Source organism: Cinclus cinclus, unplaced genomic scaffold (genome assembly GCF_963662255.1).
Source record: "Cinclus cinclus unplaced genomic scaffold, bCinCin1.1 SCAFFOLD_32, whole genome shotgun sequence".
NCBI lineage: Eukaryota > Metazoa > Chordata > Aves > Passeriformes > Cinclidae > Cinclus > Cinclus cinclus.
The window spans coordinates 2486267-2506795 of record NW_026912098.1 but is presented as its reverse complement, the minus strand read 5'-3'; the positions used below and the strand labels follow the sequence as shown (position 1 = coordinate 2506795).

Below are 20529 nucleotides of genomic sequence, written 5' to 3'. Positions count from 1 at the left end.
CATTAATTGCTTTCCTTCCCATGGCTTTGCTGCAGTGTGTCATTTTTCAACCAATCATAAAACACTTCACAAACCCTCACTAATGCATCTTAAGCTTTTAGCTTTATAACAGGTTCTATTGCTAATCTTTATAATCTTTTACTATCTTACTTAACATACTGCTTTGCTTACATAATACATATCTCTGTTTGCTTAAAACACATTTCTACTTAAACTACAAACTTATATTCTTGTTTTGTGTCTATTTTACTTTTAATGCTCTAACTCTCCAATTCTTCTCCAAGGTCTTAGGTCAAGCCTTGGATCCATCTCCATCTCTCAGCCTGTATGCACCAGGCCCTGGGAGCTCTCCATGCCTGCATTTCCCACACCACCTGTCATCTCTGCCTCCAATTTCCTGCTCTGACTGCAACCTGGGCACACTTTCTCAGTTGTGTCCCTCAGTGGAACCCATGAACGATATCAGAAACTTTGGACTTTGATTATGACTGAATTCATGAGAGGTTTCCTATCAAACCACGGTTCTGCCTTGATTTCCCTCTGCTCTGGTGCAGTTCATCAGGAAAGTTTTCAACTCCATTTATGGAGAAATATGTCAAAGAACTTAGAAATCTCCATTGGTATTATCAAGGCTGCATTTTATTACTGTTGTCTCTAGAGCAGAGGTCATTGTAGCATTTTGTGATTGATACTTGTCAGAAATGGATTTGTAAAGGATTCTCAAAGCCTGACTGAAAGCTCTCTCAGTCTTGTTCATGTGCATGCAAACTCTGAGATAAGGTGTGCTGACTTAGAAAGGCCATGGACTAGAGAAGGCATTGTACAGAGAGAGATTGAACTAGAAACAAATTTCAAATGATGGCCCTGCAAAAAGACCAGATATTTTGGAGGATTTAAACTGTAAAAGATGCATTGTGGCAAGACCACATGGGATACAATAATATTTGATTTATGTTAGAAATATCAGCGCTATTGTCTGGCAAAAGCTAATAGGTTGAAAAATATTTATTTATTGCATTGCAATCAGGAAATACATTGGCTTCTGATAGACTGGCATGTAGTTTTACCTCTCTTATATTTCACCCTTTACGAGACTGATAATGTAATAATATCTTTCAGAAGAATTCCTCACACTTGCCTTGTCTGTAGAGCTGGGGTGTTCCAAGAGTGCTGAGTCCCTGGACATCAGTCCCTGAGAGGGAGCTGAAAGAAAACTTGTCAAGAACTCAAAGTCTTACTCAAACTCCAAAATTTCTTGAAGTTTTAATGGATTCCACCGAGGGATATGACTGTGAAAGTGTCCCAGGTTCCAGTTAGAGGAGAACACTGGAGGCAGTGATGACAGGAGCGGACAAACAAGGGGAAGGTGTCTGTGATGCTGAGCAAACCTGGATGTGTCTCAGCAATGCCAAGGGCCAAGGGCTGAGCCCCAGCCCCTGGCAAGGCAGATCCTGTCCCTCCCTCCTTGCTCAGGGCTCTTCCCGGGGCACTGGGCTCTGGGGATGTGCAATGCCAAGGGCAGCACCATGGGGCGGCCCCTGCCAGGCTGCTGAGCAGGGACAAGGAGGCAATGAGGCCCCAGCTCTGCCATGGGATGGAAATTCCTTTCTCCTCGTGTCCTGTCTGTGCTCTCCTCTGCTCTCTTCAGTCTCCACTCCTCTGGGCACAAAGCTCATTTGTCCCTACATAGTGGTCGTTTGCTTGTAGCCTCCAAACACCATCTTGAGAGATTTTTGGGCCCTCTCCACACTGCTGGCAAATTAAAACATTCTTCTCATAATCTAACCAAATCAACAGAGGGCAAGGCAGCCAAATAGTTGTGTCCTGGATACTTTTGTCTGGGCACAATTCTTGGCTAGCGCCTACATACAAAAATGATGGTCCCCATTAAATTTAAAAAAAATTGTAAGTTTGGTCTGTCTCAATATCAGTGGTTAATTCTCCCTTTGCAGCTTCAGGGAATGAAGCCATGTTACCCCAGTTTGCTCCCCCAAATTCACATTTATTTATATTTTCAGACCCTGCGGCTGTAGGGTGTGCTTGAATTTCAGGCCAGGAGGAATTGTTTTGCCTGACCAAAATGTGAAGATGGTAAACTGACATTTTCTATGGCATTTAGAGATATTCACTGATGCAGTACAGGATTTGAAAAATGTCAAGTCTGAAAGCTTAAGGCATCACAGTTGTCACTGAACCAAGGGGCCACTGTGACACTGCAGGGCCCCATGGAACTAAGGATTCATGGAACAGTGTGGGACCCCATGGAACCAAAGGTCCATTGTGACACTGGGGCCTCATGGAATCCTGGAGGCCATGAGGACACTTTGAGGCCTCATTGAATCAAGGGGCTCTGCAGGGATTCATGGAACCAAGGAGACCCTTGTGACACTGTGAGTCCCCATGGAACCAAGGGTTCATTTTGGTGGCACAAGGCACCAAGGAGACCCCTGTGACACTGCAAGGCCACATGGGAGCAAAGAACCACTGTGACACTGTGGAACCCCTTGGAAACAAGAGGGCAGTGTGACACAGCTGGGCCTCATGGAACCAAGGATCCAACATGACAAAGCCATTGTGACACTGCAGGGCCCCGTGGATCCAAGGGAACAGGGAACAGGTCTGGTTGGATTGGCCTGACTGCTCCAACTGCCCTTGGCATGTCAAGGGTCTCTTCTCATGTTGCCCTGAAACACTTGGGCTCTGGGATTTCCTTCAAATGGAAAAGGACTGTCCTTCCCATTCAAGAATCCATGGCCAAAATGAGATTCCCCTTCCAAAATTCCCAATATCCAGGGATTGCTCCCATACAAAAGCTGCCATTACCAACAAGTCTGGCTGCCCTTGACTTCCTTAGAGCCAGCTCTCACCTTCCTTCAAACCCTGGGGCTCGGTGCTTTCCTTCCTAAGGAAAAGAACCATCCCTCCTGTACAAGCACCCAAGGCCAAAATGGGAACTTTTCCTCCCAGATTCCTATCGTCAAGGGTTTATCTCGAAAAATGCTGCTAGCACAGATAGGTCTGTCTGGTCCTGGCCTCTGCTGACTGCAGTTTATCAGCCCCTGAAACACTGGGGCTCTGTGGTTTCATTTCTGTGCAGACCATTGTGATATTGAGGGGTCCCATGGAACCATGGAGACAAATGTGACACTTTCAGGAGTTGTGAAATGACACTTTGTGACACCATCAAAACCCCTTGGAACCAAGTTCATCACTGAGGCACTGCTGGGCTGCATGGTGCCAAGGGGCCAGTGTGAAGCAGCAGGGCTGTGTGGAACCAAGAGGCCATTGTTGCATTACAGGGCCTCGTGCAGCCAAAGGGGCACTGTGATCCTGCAGGGCACCGTGGATCTATGGAGAACATTGTGGCATTGCAAGGCCCCATGGAATCATGGAGACCACTGTGACACTGTGGGGTCCCATAGAACCAAGGGGACATAGAACAGCTCTGGCTGGCCTTGGCCTCCTGGGGGCCACCTGGCCGGTCTGGCTCATCCTGACATGTTGAGAGCTGCATCTCATCAGCCCCTGGAACACTGGGGCTCTGGGCTTTCCTTTTGATGTGATAGAACCATCCACCTTTCCAGGTGCGCAAGGATAGAATTGGCTCTGCCCATAAAAAGTTCTCCATAGACAAGGGTTGCTCCCAGCCAAAATCTGCCAGGACAGACAACTCTGGCTGGCCTTGGTCTCCTGAGGGCTGCCTCTCATCTACCACCACACACTGGGACTCAGTGCTTTCCTTCCAGTGGAAAAGAACTGCCCTCCTTACCAAGCTGCCAATGCCCAAATCTGGGATTCCACCTCCAAAATTGCATCTGTCCAAGAACTGGGTCCAGACAAAAGTAGCCAGGACAGACAGGTTCTCTGGTGATTTCCTTAGAGCAGAATGTTTTCATTTGCCAACACCTTGGAGAGGGCCCAGAGATCACCAGGCAGCAACTCACAGAACAAGAGGACACAGCCTCAAATTGTGTCTAGGGAAAATTTGGCTGGATACTAGGAAAAACGTTTTTGACGGAAACAGTGATAAAAGTACTGGAATGATCGGCCCGGTGAGGTGGTGGAGTCACCATCCATGGATGTGTTAAAACAAAGACTGGATGTGGCAATTTGGGCCATGGTCAAGTTGAGGTGTTAGGGCATGGGTTGGATTTGATGTTCTTGAAGGTCTCTTCCAACTTTCTCAATTTGTGAAATCTCTAAATTCTGTGAATTCTGTGAATCTCAAAATTTTGGGTTTGGAGGCAGCAAGAACATGACCTCTGTATCAGGACAAAACAGCTCTGTGTTTAGTGGAGAGGAGACAGGGGACAGAAGAAGAGAGTGGTTCAAGGGAGGTTTCATAGATGGAGGATCCTTTAGACATAGCTGAAAACAGGCTGAGAAAGAAAGAATTAATGCCAAGAGCAGATAGGATGGTCCAGACTGGACCCAAGGTTAAAGAAATTTCTCTCCCAGGGCAGGGCTGTGGCGCAGCACATCCCCCAGAAGGAGTCTGGAGCAGCCCAAGGCTTTGTGTGTGCAGGCAGAGGCAGGCAGGACGCAGAGCTGTCAGCAAAGGAAGGGGCCAGCCAGGTGGGGCAGCCGGGGGATGAGGACAGCCTGCAGGGACAGAGGGGCAGGGCATGGACACCGTAGGACAGCCTGGGCTGCAGAGGGCACAGGGATGGGCAGCAGCTGAAAGGCCCTGCCAGAGCCAAGTGCTGCAGCACTTTGGCCATGGCTGCTGGCCCTGGGCCCTTGGCCAGCAGGGGACAAGTGAGCCTTGCTGTGCTGGGGCCTCATTGCCTCCTTGTCCCTGCTCAGCAGCCTGGCAGGGGCCGCCCCATGGTGCTGCCCTTGGCATTGCACATCCCCAGAGCCCAGTGCCCCGGGAAGAGCCCTGAGCAAGGAGGGAGGGACAGGATCTGCCTTGCCAGGGGCTGGGGCTCAGCCCTTGGCCCTTGGCATTGCTGAGACACATCCAGGTTTGCTCAGCATCACAGACACCTTTCCCTTGTCTTTGTCCCCTCCTGTCATCACAGCTACCAGTGTTCTGCTCTAACTGGAACATGGGGACAATTTCACAGTCATATCCCTCATTGGAATCCATTAAAAGTCAAAAAATCTTCCAACTTTAAATCTCACTTTACATTTTGAGAAGTATTTTTTGTAAAACAATTTCTCAGGGACTGCGTCTTATTTAAAGAAGAACAAACGACTAATAGGGTAATTAAAGTCACTGTGCTGTGTCTCCAGGCACAGAGGCAGCTCCTGGCAACCAAGAAGACCTTCAAAAAGACATTTCTGCTGAGAAGGAGCTCTTCTCCCAGCCCAGCAGGGCTGAGGGCACTGACTGCGCACACCCCAGGCACAGCACAGAGGCACAGAGAGCTTCAATCAGTCAGGGCTGGGAAGATGCTCACAAGTGCCTGGGGCAGAATCACTCCCAGCCCTGGACACAGGAAGCCTCTGGCTGCAGGACAATGCAGCTGCAGCTCCTGCAGGGATCTCCTAAAGCTGGAACATCCCACTGACAACAGACTCTGTGAGTACATTCTCTGATTCTCTCTCCTGTAGAGCAGCCAGGGGTGCCCAGGGCTGTCCTGCAGAGCAGGGTCCTGCAGCCCAGGGTGCTGTGCTGGGCAGGGACTCTGCTGCCTGCCAGGGACAGCTCTCAGCCAGCCCTGGGAGCTGCTGACAGCACTGGGGGACAAGGTCTGGGTGGAGGGAGACAGCTGGTGAGACTTGGAAGTGTTCTCCTTGTGTGGTGAGGATGGTTCATTGATCAGGACTGCTCCCAGTGTGACATTTATATACACAACATTAACAAATAGATTATAAAGGGAGCACAGCAAGTCAGGGGCTGCATAAAAGGGAAAATCCTGATTTTATAATCTACTGCTCAGGTTTGCCTGGATGCAAAATTGAACATTGATATTCATATCTATGCTCTGGTGGAGGACAATAAAAACAATTTCTCTCATTTCTGAATAAACCAGGCAAAGAAGGAGATCAGCAGAGGGTCCCTTACAGGCACCATCAGTGTTGTTTTTCCAACCTCCTCAGGGTTGCTCTGACTTTGCCATCAGAGCCTGCAGAGGCAGAGCTGGCCCTGGCAGTGCCCTGTGCTGGGAGGGGTCTGCAGGGCAGAGCTGAGCCCCCAGGGCTGGGCTGGGCTCTGGCAGCACTGGCAGGGCCCAGCCCTGGGCACAGGGAAGCAGCAGCTGGCAGGGAGAGCTCCAGGCAGCAGAGCCCTGGGCAGGCAGTGGGGGGAAAGTGACACCAAGCTGGGCTGGGATATTTCAAGTCATCCCAAAATTGAATTATTCCATGATTTCTTTTTATTTTACAGGTCCCCATGCCAAGACACAGCAAATGTCCAACAGCAGCTCCATCAGGCACTTCCTCCTGCTGGCATTGGCAGACACGCGGCAGCTGCAGCTCCTGCACTTCTGCCTCTTCCTGGGCATCTCCCTGGCTGCCCTCCTGGCCAACGGCCTCATCATCAGCGCCGTAGCCTGCGGCCACCACCTGCACACCCCCATGTTCTTCTTCCTGCTCAACCTGGCCCTCACTGACCTGGGCTCCATCTGCACCACTGTCCCCAAAGCCATGCACAATTCCCTCTGGCACACCAACAACATCTCCTACTCTGCATGTGCTGCTCAGCTCTTTTTCTTTGTGTTCTTCTTGTCAGCAGAGCTGTCCCTCCTGACCATCATGTGCTACGACCGCTACGTGTCCATCTGCAAACCCCTGCACTACGGGACCCTCCTGGGCAGCAGAGCTTGTGCCCACATGGCAGCAGCTGCCTGGGCCAGTGCCTTTCTCAATGCTCTGCTGCACACAGCCAATACATTTTCCCTGCCCCTGTGCCATGGCAATGCCCTGGGCCAGTTCTTCTGTGAAATCCCCCAGATCCTCAAACTCTCCTGCTCACACTCCTACTTCAGGGAACTTGGGCTCATTGCTGTTAGTGTCTGTTTGGTATTTGGCTGTTTTGTGTTCATTGTTTTCTCCTATGTGCAGATCTTCAGGGCTGTGCTGAGGATCCCCTCTGAGCAGGGAAGGCACAAAGCCTTTTCCACCTGCCTTCCTCACCTGGCCGTGGTCTCCCTGTTCCTCAGCACTGCCTTTTTTGCCTACCTGAAGCCCCCCTCCATCTCCTCCCCATCCCTGGATCTGTCCCTGTCAGTTCTGTACTCAGTGGTGCCTCCAGCCCTGAACCCCCTCATCTACAGCCTGAGGAACCAGGAGCTCAAGGCTGCACTGTGGACACTGATGACAGGATGGTTTCAGAAACAGTAAACCTTTCCAATTTGTGCAAGTTGCCAATTTCTCCTAGTCACTTGCAATATGAGTCATTTTTGAGAATTCTTTTTTTTCCTTCATTGCCGGAAGATTTTACATTTGTTTTAGTCTAATAATTTTGCACAAAATCATGCCCATATTTGTGATATTATTTTGTCTCTCCTCCTTTGCTCTGGCCCCAGACTCTGTCCAGGCCGGGCTCTGTTCTCTGTAGCTTTAAATGAACTAAAGGATCTCCCAAAACTGTTTTTACTGGAGATCTCCTTTCTTTGGAGAGTCCTTCTGCTCCCTTCTCTAGAGCTGCAGCAGCAATATCTGTGTGCAGAGGTGGGGGCAGGTCAGGGGTGGCACAGCAGCTCGGCTCCTGATGGCCACACCATTCCTCATCCATTAATATTTTTACAACAAAAAAAACTTTACACTACTCTTAAAAAAATACTATATATATATACAAGTCATACCAAAATTACACAAAATACCGTAACAAAACTACAATAAAAAATTCAAAAAAAACCAAAACACACAAAAACCCAACAAAATTAAAATAAATCATAGTTTAACCATTCCCCATAACTTACAACCCTCTTATCATCTCTTACCAAACTAATAATAGTACTAATTTTCAATTATCATTTAAACCATATATTCTTAACAAAATAATTACTATTATAAAAATCCACCTAAAAACTACCCATTTAATACTCACCCAAACTAAATATAAACCAACAAAAACCCCCCAATCTTAACTAAAACTCGAATTCTAGATCATCAAAAATTACAACAGTGCAATAAACAAAATAAAAATAATAAAACAAAATACAATCAATATTTATTCACCAAACCTAATTCACAACAACAAAAAAGCCCAAAATATACATTTCCCAAAATTTAACTACAAATATAAAACCTAACTACAAACATGAAATCTAACTACAACCATCCAATATAATAAAAAAAAATTAAAAATCCTAAAAATTATATAAGAAATATATAAAAATTCATCAAAACACCAAAATAATAAAAAACCTTCATCTTCACAACGACTAGAAAACAAAAAAAAACCCACTAACAACACACCACATATACACAAAACACAACAAAAAAGATACAGGACACAAAAAATTAAAAAATATATAAATTAAAACTATCAAATAAAAAATCATGAACCATTAATAAAACAAAAACTCCCCAATCACCCAACACTCTTTTAGTTACTATAACTTACTCAATAAATCATACTAAATCTAATCAAATTTATTTCTATCAATTCCTCTAACTCACTTATAACACAGGCCAGGTGCCATTGCCCACCTGGGCACACTGCTGGCTCATGTCCACCCTGCTGTCCATCACTGCCCCCAGGTCCCTTTCTGCCTGGCCCCTCTCCAGCCACTCTGTCCCCAGCCTGGAGCACTGCAGGGGTTGTTGTGGTCAAGGTGCAGGACCCAGCTCTTGGTCTTGTTAAACCTCACCCTGTTGGATTTGGGCCCTGGATCCAGCCTGTCCCGGTCCCTCTGCAGAGCTCTCCTACCCTCCAGCACATCCACACTCACACCCAGCTTGGTGCCATCTGCACATTTGCTGATGGTGCACTGTGCTCCCTTCTCCACATCATCAATAAAGATGTTAAACAGGACTGGGCCCACACTGATCCCTGCAGGACACCACTGCACACACGCTGCATGTGGCACCATTCCCCACCACTCTCTGGGCCCCGATGTCCATCCAGTTCTTAGCCCAGGGAGGGGTGAACCGCTCCAAGCCACAGGCTTCAGCTTTTCCAGGGAATGCTGTGGGATATGCTGTCAAAGGCTAAAGTTCCAGTAGACAACATCCAGAGCCCTCCCTGTATCCACCAGGCCCTGTCAGAAAACTCCTGGTGGGCAGGAGCTGGGCAGGAGGCAGCCGTGTGCCCTGGCAGCGAGGCAGGGCAGGAGCACCCAGGGCTGTGGGACCAGGACATCAAGGACGTGGATTATCCAGGGCACTGGGGCATGGTTTGGGTTCCCCAGGGCAGGAAAGATGTCTGGCAGCTGGAGCAGGGTGAGGGAAGGGCCTCCAAGGTGGGGCTGGAGCCCTTTGGCTGTGAGCAGAGGCTGAGGGAGCTGGGCTTGTCCAGCCCGGAGCAGGGAAGGCTGAGGGGCTCCTCATCCCAGCCTGGCAGTGCCAGCCAGGAGCTGATGGAGAACACAGAGCCAGGATCTTCACCGGGGGGCCTGGGGGGAGACAAAAGACAATGGGTGGAAGGGGGAAAGAGGGGAGATCAGACAGGACATGTGGAAAACTCTTGTTCCCATGGGCTCAGACAGGTTCTCAGATAATGCCCTATCACTGTTCTTTTGGATAATCAAATTCTGATCACATCTGGCCTTAAACCACTTGGTCTGACCCAGTTTCTGACAGCTTGGGCTGCAGACTTGCTGAGGCCCCTTCCATCCTCAGCACCTTGATGATCCTGGAACAATGCTGCGCTCGATTTTGGAATGGGCCAGAGCAGATTTTTATGGGACAGGAGCCCTCTGGGGGTGTAGGGAACCTGACACTTGCAAGGTGCATGAACACATCTCACTAGCTGGGGCATTTGAGTACTTGAAGAAATATCCATGTCTTCCCACCAGGAGAGAACAGAAATTTCCTGGATATGTACTGATGGCAGGAGAAGAAATCCTGCTCTTCCCCTCTACCTGTGTTACTACTATGCTGTCTATTATTTCATGTCCCTCTCCATTTGGGTGTTGCCCGCTCTCCTGTTTAAATGGCCATGTCTAAGGATGTCTCTTCACTAGACCAGATGGTTCTATGGCCTTCCCATTTCTCCCAGATTTCCTTCTCCAGTTGCACTCTGATAATTTCTCATCAGTCTGAGTTGTGTTTTCATTAGTAATAGAATCACCCTTTCTAATGTCTTTTTCTAAAACTGTTTCTGAATGGAAATCCTTTATGCATGGTGGACATATCTGATACTGGTTTGACATTGCACAGAGCTGAGGGAAGAATTCTGATGTTTATTAAATTATAACATTTATTCACTTCTTATCTTGGCATACGAAGAGAAACCTTCCTGTGCCTCTGAGTCTCAGCAGTTCCTGACCCCCAAAGGACACAAACCTGATGAGCTCTGGTGCCCACTGCACTGGTGGCTCTTGCACCTCCCTCCATAGGCACAGCAGAGCTCCCTTGTCCCACAAAGTCCCTGGCAAGGCAGGGATGAAGGAAACAGGACAGGCTGTGGGGATCAGGGGCAGGGCACGGCCAGGGATTTGGGGTGGTTGTGAGCCCAGGGCAGGAGCCGGCCCTTGGCCTTGCTGAAGCTCATCCAATTGTCCTGGGCCCATGGCTCCAGCCTGGCCAGATCCCTCTGCAGAGCTTGCTGCCCTGCAGCACAGCCACACTCCCAGCCAGCTTGGGCTCCCCTGGACACTGACTCAGGGTGCCCTCCATGGCCTGGTCCACATCAGCAAGGAACACATTGAACTGCCCTGGCCCCAGTCCTGAGCCCTGGGGACACCCCTGCATGTGGCTCCATTGCCCAGCACTCCTTGGGCTGCACTTGTGTTTGCCATGGAGCTGGGCCTGCCTTGGCTTCTGTTTGCTGACCCCAAATGAACATCCCTCTGTGTCTGGGGCAGCTCCTTCTCCAAGGAAAGCAGCTGGGACTTGGTGCCAAGGAGCTGAAAGCTGCAGGCACAGCCTGGACTGGAGGAAGCTCAGATTTGCACTGGGCTGCTCTGAGTGCCAGGGCTTGGATGAGGGAAATGGTGGGGTGGGGGTAGGGACAGAGTGTGATTGATTGTCAGCCATAAAGGGTCTTGATGTTCATATCTGTTCAGAGTGCGTGAGGGAGTGCTGGGGATCAATATAAACTGGAGACTGCTCAGATCAACCTATAAACAGCAAAAAGAATAAATGGGAAAAAATTTCTTGTTCATTGTTTTAAATGAAATATGTTAAAACTTTAGTGAAAACTTAGACAAGTCCTGCCTTATGCCAGGTTTCTGGCAGTAGCTCTATTTCAGGATACCTGAACCCCAAATTCCCTTTGCTCACAAGTTCTTTAGAATGGCAAATTATGTCTAGTATAAAATGAAATATTTATTTTGCATGGACTCAAGATTAACAGACAAGAGACTTTAAGTAACATACGTAGTGCGCAGGATAAAGAGAACTACAAAGACACTGCACAATAAAGTTACCTATATTACAGCCAGTGAAGAAATAGCAGAAATCAGGAGTCAATGTAACTTACCACTGAACTGATGAGGGAGTGCACATGGAGCCCTTTCACGCAGCTTCCAGAAAAGGAACCACAAAGATTCATCCAGACTTGGGAGTGAAGCCCTACCTGTTTCCAGGGACTATGCAGAAGAGTTTTGTATGGTGAAAGTTTTGTGTACATTTGATAGTTTGTACAGTGAAGTGTGTGTCACTCAGAAATTCAAGGCTTATCTCCCTCCCTTCAGTCTGCTCTCAAGGCAGGATGTTCATGGTCAGCTGGGAATTCCACCTCCCTGGCACCAGAGATAACTCAGCACAGGACAGATGTCCAGCCTGGGTTATCTCAGCAATTGCTGAGAGGGGGAAGATGCCCTGAGTGATGGCCCAGCTGATGGACAGAACAGATGAGCTGTGCTGTGCCACAGGGGAAGTCCTGTTGCAGGAACCTCCTGGAACCAGGGGGCCGTTGTGACATTGTGATGGCTCCTGGAACCAAGGAGAGAGACCATGGTGACACCAATGAACCTCCTGGAACCAAGGAGAGAGACCATGGTCACACCAATGAACCTCCTGGAACCAAGGAGAGAGACCATGGTCACACCAATGAACCTCCTGGAACCAAGGAGAGAGATCATGGTGACACCAATGAACCTCATGGAATCATGGAGAGAGACCATGGTGACACCAATGAACCTCCTGGAACTAAGGGACCTTTTTGACACTACAAGGCCTCAGGGAACCAAGGAGTTCAAAGGTCTCAAACATTCTTTCCAGGTTTCTGCCTTGGGGAAGGGGGAACCTCCTTGGTGGCACCTTGGGCTGGCACACACCTGAGGAGTGACTCTGTTTTTAATGGTGAAAGTTAGGAATTTTAGATTCTTCTAAAAAAGTAAAGGAAAATCCTGTCTCTGTCTGAGTGCAGCCAGTTCTGCAAGCAAAGCAGGTCCCAGATGAGGGAGGACAGACAGGATGGAGTTGGGGAATATGGAGCAAGGTTGTCCACACGGGGTCAGACCTCAAGTCACAGCTCCTCTGAGCAGGCCAGACCTCCTGAGGAGAGACCCTGGATCAATATCAGTCACAGAGTGCTGCAGTCAACTCTGCTCTAAACAGAGCAGTATTAAAAACCATTCATTCAAAATAGGAATGGATATTTCTTAGAAACTCTTTGAAATATTTCTCCCTAAGTGGATTTAAAAACCTTCCTGATGAACTGCACCAGACCAGAGGGAAATCAAGGCAGAGCCGTGGTTTGTCAGGACTTGCTTGATCCCAATGAGCCCCGCGGTGCTTTTGGTGCTGAGCCCTTGAACCTCAGGGCCTGAGAGGAGATTGCAGTTATCTTTCCAAGACTGAGAGTCAGAAGAAAAACCCAAAGTGTCTCAAAGCATTAATGGGTTCCAATGAGGTCCATCCCTTGGATGGATCCTCTTGGACTCCTTGGAGGAGAGAACTGGAGGCCATGATTGCACAAAAACCTCCCAGACTTAAAGAAGAAAGGACAAAGGAAAGTACCTCAAAAATTGAAGTACCTTAAAGATCCAATGAGCCCCACTGAGTGTTGTTACTGAGAAAGGCTCTCAAGAGACTAATTAAACCAGATAATTGGGGGCCATGATTGCAAAAAGTTCTCAGAGACTCCAAGGCAAAAGCAAAACCCAAAGTCCATGGAGAAACCTGCAGTCCCTGGGAGCATGAAGGAGCCCCCAGGGCCATTCCTGACCAAGGCTCCCCAGGGACTGGTCCCAGCAGATCCCTGAGGCCACTGGCATGTGGGGGGATGCTGAGGGCAGGACAAGGGCTGACAGTGCCCAGCCTTGCTGGGGCTGTGCCAGGAGGCCCCAGGGGCTCAGGACAAGGTGTCTGCTCACAGCCCTTGCTGGCACAGAGCCTGCTGTGCCCCAGGCCACCAAGACTTGGCTTCTCTTTGTCCCCTCCTGTCATCACTGCCTCCAATTTCCTGCTCTGACTGCAACCTGGGCACACTTTCTCAGTTGTGTCCCTCAGTGGGAACCATTAAAAGTAAAAGAAACTTTGGACTTTGATTGTGACTTGGAGCTCTTGAGAGGTTTCCTAACAAACCACAGCTCTGCCTTAATTTCCCTCTGGTCTGGTGCAGTTGATGAGGAAAGTTTCAACTTCAGTTATGGACAAATATTACAAGAAGAACTTCTAAGAAATGTAACCACATTCCTATTTTAAATGGTGTCCTTTTTGTTACTGTTCTCTATAGAGCAGAGGTGATTGCAGCATTCAGTGACCGATACTGATCCAGGGTCACTCCTCAGGAGGTCTGGCAAAGGGGTTTTCCTTTTTTCTTGAAGCAATCTTCTAATTTCCCCCACTGCAAACAGACACACTCCTCAGGTGTGTGCCAGCCCAGGGTGCCACCAAAGCCACTGCAGAGCTGCCCTGGGCCAGCTGTGAGGGTGGATCATCATCCCAACCTGCACTGGGCACTGCCAGGGGCTGTGGCCATGGACACTGCACTGACCCCACTGCTGGGTTTGGGTGCCATGACAACAATGAGAAGTTCAATTTACCTTGGAAACCCTGGGGAGGACTGGGACACACTGGGGAACACTGGGAATGCTGAGGGGGAATCTGGGTGGACTGGGATGGACTGTGGGCGTACACAGAGACACACTGGGACATACTGGGACTGATACTGGGCAATACTGGAGCAAATTTTGAATACTTTGAGCAATTCTGGGGTATACTGGGACAAGCTGGGGACACTCTGAATAGTGTGGGGATGACGTGGGTGTACTATGGATGACACTGGGGAGAACTGGAAGAGAATACAAATGAACTCAGGTGTATTGGGAGGGCCTGGAGAGGTGCTGGGGTTGTATTGAACTGTACTGGGGATGAACTGGGCTGTACTGGGACGGACTGGAGGGGTTCAATGGGCTGCTCCCACCCCCGCCCATCGTTGCCCTCAGCCAATCAGCGCCGGGGATCGGGGAATGGGGGCGGGGCCTGGTGACGGCGCCATCTTTTCCTTTTTGCCTATAACTCCCATCATGCACCGCGGCCCGATAGAGCCCCATTGGAGCTGGGACTACAACGTCCATCATGCCCCGCGCTCCACAGAACTCCGCTATCTGCCCCCTCCCCCCATGTACCATAAGCGTCCCCCACACTCTCCAGGATCCCGAAGTGCCCCCTCACCATCCTCTCAGAAGCCCCCAAAAGCGGCTCCGGATTCCCTGATTGCTCCCAGCGCCACAGATTCCTGTTACAACCACTTCTGGGAATTAATCTCCTGTCACCTCCCGCGGCCCCATAGCCCCATATAACGCAGTTTCTCGTTTAAAACACCCGCCGTGTTCCGCGCCATAAAGGGCCCCGTTAGACCTCCCCAAGCTCCCCCCAAATGCTCCCGAACCTTACACGTTCCCCCCTGAACACCTCAAGTCACAGCTCGGACTCAAAAGTGTCCCCCAGGTGCCTTCCCGGACCCCAAATGCCCCGTCCCAGACACTTCCGGGACTACAGCTCCCGTCATGCACCGCGCCCGACAGAGAGACATTGCGGCTGCGCCTTCAACCCCCGTGATGCTCCGCGGCTCCATTGAACAGTATTCTACCCGCGCCTACAACTCCCATTATCCCCCCCGCCCCAGAGAGCCCCGTTCGAGCCCCCCAAGTGCCCGCCCGGACCCCGAAGGGCTCCACATTCCCCTCCCTGACCTCCAAGTTTTCCCCCCGGACCCCCAAGAGCTCCCCCGGACGCCGAGGTGTCCGTCAGAATCCCTCAGTGCCCTGCCCAGTGCCCACCCGGCTCCCTGAAGTGTCCTGCAGACCCTCAAGTTCTCTCTGAATTCCCTCCACAGACCCAAATCTGCCCCAAATGTGCCCCAAAAAAGTTTCCATAGATCCCAAATTGGCATAAAAAGGATTACAAAAGGACTGATAAATAGACTAGCATAAAGAAGGAGAAATCAACAGCCAATAATTTAAAGGATTTGTGTTGCTTCGATCCAATGACTTGTAACTTCTCTGGTTTCTAAAAAATTGATAGATTTTAATATAAAAACTAAAATTAGATAATCAAAAATAATGTTTCTTTTTAGAAGTACAAAAATAAATTTCTTTAGTAAATTGAATTATTTTTCATTTATTAAATGAAAAACTGCTAATATTTCCTTTTATAAGGAAAATATATTTATAATTTTATTGCTTACTTTAATTGTAATTATAAGAATAAATTTATAGGGATTTTTTTTTATGTTTCTGGATATCAGTCCCAGGTGGGCAATGTCAGACATGGTGAGGGTGGGGGTGAGGAGCAGGTTGTCCAAACAGGGTCAGCCCTGAAAGGGATCATTCTTCTCTGTGCCCAGATCTCCTAGGGAGACATTCAGCATCAACATCACCTGGGGAATATTTCAGTCACCTCTGCAATGAACTGAAAAATAAAAATAATATGCCCTTGATTAAAACCAAAAATCCTGAGGTGCACTTTGAAATCTCCCCCCTTAACAGAACTCCAAAGTGACTGCAAGCAGCTGCACAAGCCCTGGAGACTTGAAGACAATGGAAGGAAGACAAAGAGCTCCCAAGGCCTTTGTGTATTTTAATGATGCCCAGATTTGGGGATTTGGGGCTGACTGCAGGAGCCTGAGGCACTGAGAGAAGGTTGAAGAAGCTGCTGCAGGAGTCAGCAGCAAAACTGCAAGTGCCTTGGAGCATCAGTGGCCGCCATGAGTGAGGGCAGGGAGTGCCCAAGGCTCCCCAGGGCCTGGGGAGAGCAGATCCTTGAGGGCAGGATTGCAGGAGCCAAAGGCTGTGAGCAGGGAACTGCAATGCTGAGCAAGGCCTGGGCTGGCTGGAGGAAGCAGAAAGGCCAAGGCTGAGCCCAGGCCTGGGACAGCAGGGCCTGTCCCTCACGGGTGGCTCGGGGCTGTTGCTGGGGCAGTGGGATGGCAGGGGCAGCAAGGACAAATGGCATCAGCCTGCAAGCCCTGCCAGCCTCCTCAGGGAGGGCCGAGGCAGAAGCAAAGTGCGGCCCCTGCCAGGAAAGTTCCTTCTGTGGGGCCTGCAGAGGTCCTGCCCGAGCCCAGGGGACAAAGGCCTGGGTGCCTCTGGCCCTGCCAGCCCTGCCCAGCCCTCGGCCATCTCTCCTGCACCCTGTGCCCCCTGTGCGTGCTGCTCCTCTGCCCTGGCCGGCTGCGCTCGCCCATCTCGCTGTCCCCCCCAGCATTTCTCAGCCCAGCATTTCTGTGCCCTCCCTGGGCTCCCTGCACCCGGCGCTGCCGGCTCCTGGCACACAGAGCCGTGCCGTGGCCCGGCCTCACGCTGGGACACCTCGGCCACCGACATTCTGCCCTGGGAGGGACTTTTGTGTTCCCTCAGCTCCAGGGTGAACCTTCCAGGCTGCACTTTGGGGAGGATTCCTTCTCTTTCTGCCAAGGAAAGCTCTGTCTGCTGCTGTTCACAAAGGGAGAAGGGCTGGGGGGAGGTTATGTGATGTGGTGGTGAGAGTCTGTTTGGGGTACAGGGACCATGAAATTATTGCGTTTTTAAATATTCTGTGAAAGAAAGAGGGGCAGCAACAAAACTTTTACACTTGAATTATGGAGAGAAGTCTTCATACTCTTCAGGATGCAGATTTGGAGAGTAACAAATTCAGGTACTGATTTTTTAATGGAACATTTCTTAATAACAAAGGGGTCCATGAAGCATGGCCACAGTTCAAGAAAGAAATATTGAAGGAGCAGGAGCACACTGTCCCTGTGTTCCAGAATGTGAGCTAGTGAGGAAAATGTCTGGCCTGGTTGGGCACGGAGCTTTTTCCAGGAACTCGGGGGAAGAAGAAGGTGTGTCACTTTTGGACAGAGGGAAAGGAAGCTCAGGTAGTGTTTAAAGATGTCTTTAGGTCATGCAGAAAGAAAAGCAGAGAGGTGAAAATTCCATTAGAGCTTAACCTGGCAACGCCAGTGAAAAAGAATGAAAAATATTTTTATAACTGCATTAACAGCAAAAGCAGGGACAAGGAGAACCTTATCTCTTTATTGGCTGCAGTGGTGAATATACTAACTGAAGATGAGGAAAGGTTTGAAGTACTTAACACATTTTTTGCCTCAGTTTTCAACAATAAGACAGGTTGTTCTCAGGACCAGTGCTCTCCTGAGCTGGTGGATGGGGACAGGGAGCAGAACAGAACCCTGTAATCCAGGAGGAAGCAGCTGGGGACCTGCTGAGCCACTCAGATGCTCACAGGTGTCTCTGGGAGCAGATGGGATCCATGCTAGGGGGATGAGGCAGCTGGTGGATGAGGTCCCCAAGCTGCTGTCCATCATTTCTCATCAGTCCTGGCTCAGCAGGGAGGTCCCAGAGGACTGGAGGTACCAATGTGACCCCATCCACAGGAAGGGCTGGAAGGAGGATCTGGGGAACTCCAGGCCTGTCAGCCTGAGCTGGGTGCCTGGTGAGGTGATGGAACAGATCACCTTGAGTGCCACCACAGGGCACCTCCAGGATGGCTGAGGGATCAGAGCCAGGCAGCGTGGATATCAATATGTGCATTGATGATCTGGATGAGGGCATTGAGTGCACCATCAGCAAATGTGCAATTGGCACCAAGCTGGGTGTGAGTGTGAATGTGCTGGAGGGTAGGAGAGCTCTGCAGAGGGACCTGGACAGGCTGGATCCAGGGCCCAAATCCACCAAGGTGTGGTTTAACAAGAGCAAGTGCAGAGCCCTGCACCTTGACCACAACAACCCCTTCAGTGCTCCAGGCTGGGGACAGAGTGGCTGGAGAGGGGCCAGGCAGAAAGGGACCTGGGGGCACTTGTCTGTGGAAAAGTGAAGTTCTCCAAGGGGATCTTGCCTGAGCTGCGTGCAGAGGAATCCACATCAGGCCAGGCTGGGGGTGCTCAGTGGCCAGTCAGTTGCGTTGACTGGAAGCTTCTCATGGAGCATTTCCAGGGATGGAATGTTGGGTCTGCCACAGCTGTGGTGTCCCAGAGGGGGGAATGTTGGCACTGCCCTGCTCCTAGCCAGCAGGAGTAGGACAGTGATTCTTCACCTGTACTCAGCACTGGTTGGGCAGCACCTGGAGTGCTGTGTCCAGTTCTGAGCCCCCCACTATAGGAAGGACATGGAGGGGCTGGAGCAGTAACAGAGGGGGGCAACAAGGCTGGTGAGGGCTCTGGAACACAAGTCCTGGGAGGAGCAGCTGAAGGAGCTGCTATCCTTTATCCTGGACAACAGGAGGCTCAGTGGAGACAAGGTGGAGTCAGGGAATAGACGGGACTTGATGATCTCCAAGGTCTTTTCCAGCCTTGCTCAATCTGTGATTGTCTGAAACCACCCCTGCAGCAATTGCAGGATGAGCCCTGGACCTCCTCCTCAGAAGGTGCAGCAGCTCAGGTCCCTCAGCTTCTCCTCACAGCCCCCAAAGCCCATCCTGTCAGTCCTGCAGAGCCTCTCCAGCCCCTCCTCATTGCCCACAACAGGGAGCCCCACAGCCAGACACACCAGCCCAGATGTGCCCCCCTGGCCTGGGGTGCCTCTGGAAAGAGCAGCACCAGGCACTGCAGGACCCTGCAGACAATTCCTGAAGCACTTGGAGGTTGATTCTGCTCCTTAAGGGATGTTCCTATTGAGCTAGCTCAGGAACTGAAATGGGGAGTGGGGCCAGAGAGGAAAGGGCAAACAGGGATGGACTGATTGCATGGGAGGGCACAGGGAGGGCAAGAGGAAGAAATCTGGATAAGGAAAGACTAAAGAAAGGAAATGTGAAGCAAAGGAAATGCTCAGGGCAGTTTGGGGGTGGCTGCCTGGCAGCCCTGGCTCTGAGCAGCAACGTCTGCAGCGGGAGAGGAAAGTCACAGCTCATGGGAACAAACTTTCTGGCTGACTTCAGAGGCCACAACAAACCTGAGTGGTTTCCCTCTGGTCCCGCAGCCCTTGCTGGCCCCAGGGGCTGATGGCATTTGTGCTCCCTCAGGTCCCTCTGCCCACAGCAGCACCATGGCGGTGCTGACGCCTGCTCTGTGCAATGCAAACAGGGGCTCCTGAGGCAGTGCTGCCGTGTGTGTGCCTGCAAGGATGGGGCACCTGTGTGAGCTGGGGGAGAGGCCAGGGCTGCAGAGGGGGGATGTTGTTGGCAGGTGCACGAGGACGCTCTGGGACGCTGCCCTGGGGTGTCCAGCGCACTGGGGATGGATCAGCCCCTGCTCTGCTGCTCCTTGCCAGGCTCTCCCCTTGCAGGGACCTTGCAGAGCACCAGCCATGCTGTTTGGGCCCAGCCTGCCCACGGCCAGCCTGGGGCTGCTCCCGGGGCTTTTCTGTGCTCAGCGTTGGCCTGGCCAGGTGTTCTGGAGAGAGCCTGGGCAAGGAGCCTCCAGCCCCCAGGCCCTGCCCTGAGGTGTCAGCGCTGCCCCAGCAGTGCCCATGGCCTGTCCCTGCTGCAGCCCTGGCACTGCCACCCCCAGGGCTGTGCCCGGCCCCGAGAGCACTCAGGCCCTGCAGCAACACCAGGGGCAGGAGGGCAGCGGGGCAGTGGCACGGGAGCAGCACTGGCAACACCAAGTGCTGCTGCTGCTGCTGCTGGGCACAGCTGCTGTGCCAGCACTGATCTGCCCCAGCTCTGCACACAGACATTGCTGCTGCAGCTCCAGGGAAGGGAACAAAAGAACATTTCTGGAGAAAACTTTTCTGGGAGATCCTTTATTTCATTTTAAGCCACTGAGAGCATAGCCCCTCATTGACACACTCTGTGGGTCACAGTAAAGTTGCAGAAAAACAAAATGAGAAATGGCACAACGAATGATGTTGGTTTTTACAGTATTTTATTTTAAAGTATTTATTTTTTGTAGTAAAGAACCATGAAAAGGGAACTCCAAAGTGAAAGCAAAAATAAGTATCAAAAATGATTTTTATTGCATGGGATTTGCAGAAAATTCTGGGCGGCTTAATCATTCCAAAACCATCCTGTCATCAGTGTCCACAGTGCAGCCTTGAGCTCCTGGTTCCTCAGGCTGTAGATGAGGGGGTTCAGGGCTGGAGG

At 50.6% G+C, this 20529-nt stretch overlaps 1 protein-coding gene across 1 annotated transcript; it reads left to right on the top strand.

The window, feature by feature from the left end:
• Positions 1-6357: 6357 nt before the first annotated feature.
• Positions 6358-8986, top strand: LOC134057358 (olfactory receptor 14A16-like). Its single transcript, XM_062514346.1, has one exon. It carries the CDS (start codon positions 6358-6360, stop codon positions 7288-7290), a length of 933 nt encoding a protein of 310 aa, XP_062370330.1. The 3' UTR covers positions 7291-8986.
• The last annotated feature ends 11543 nt before the right edge of the window (positions 8987-20529 follow it).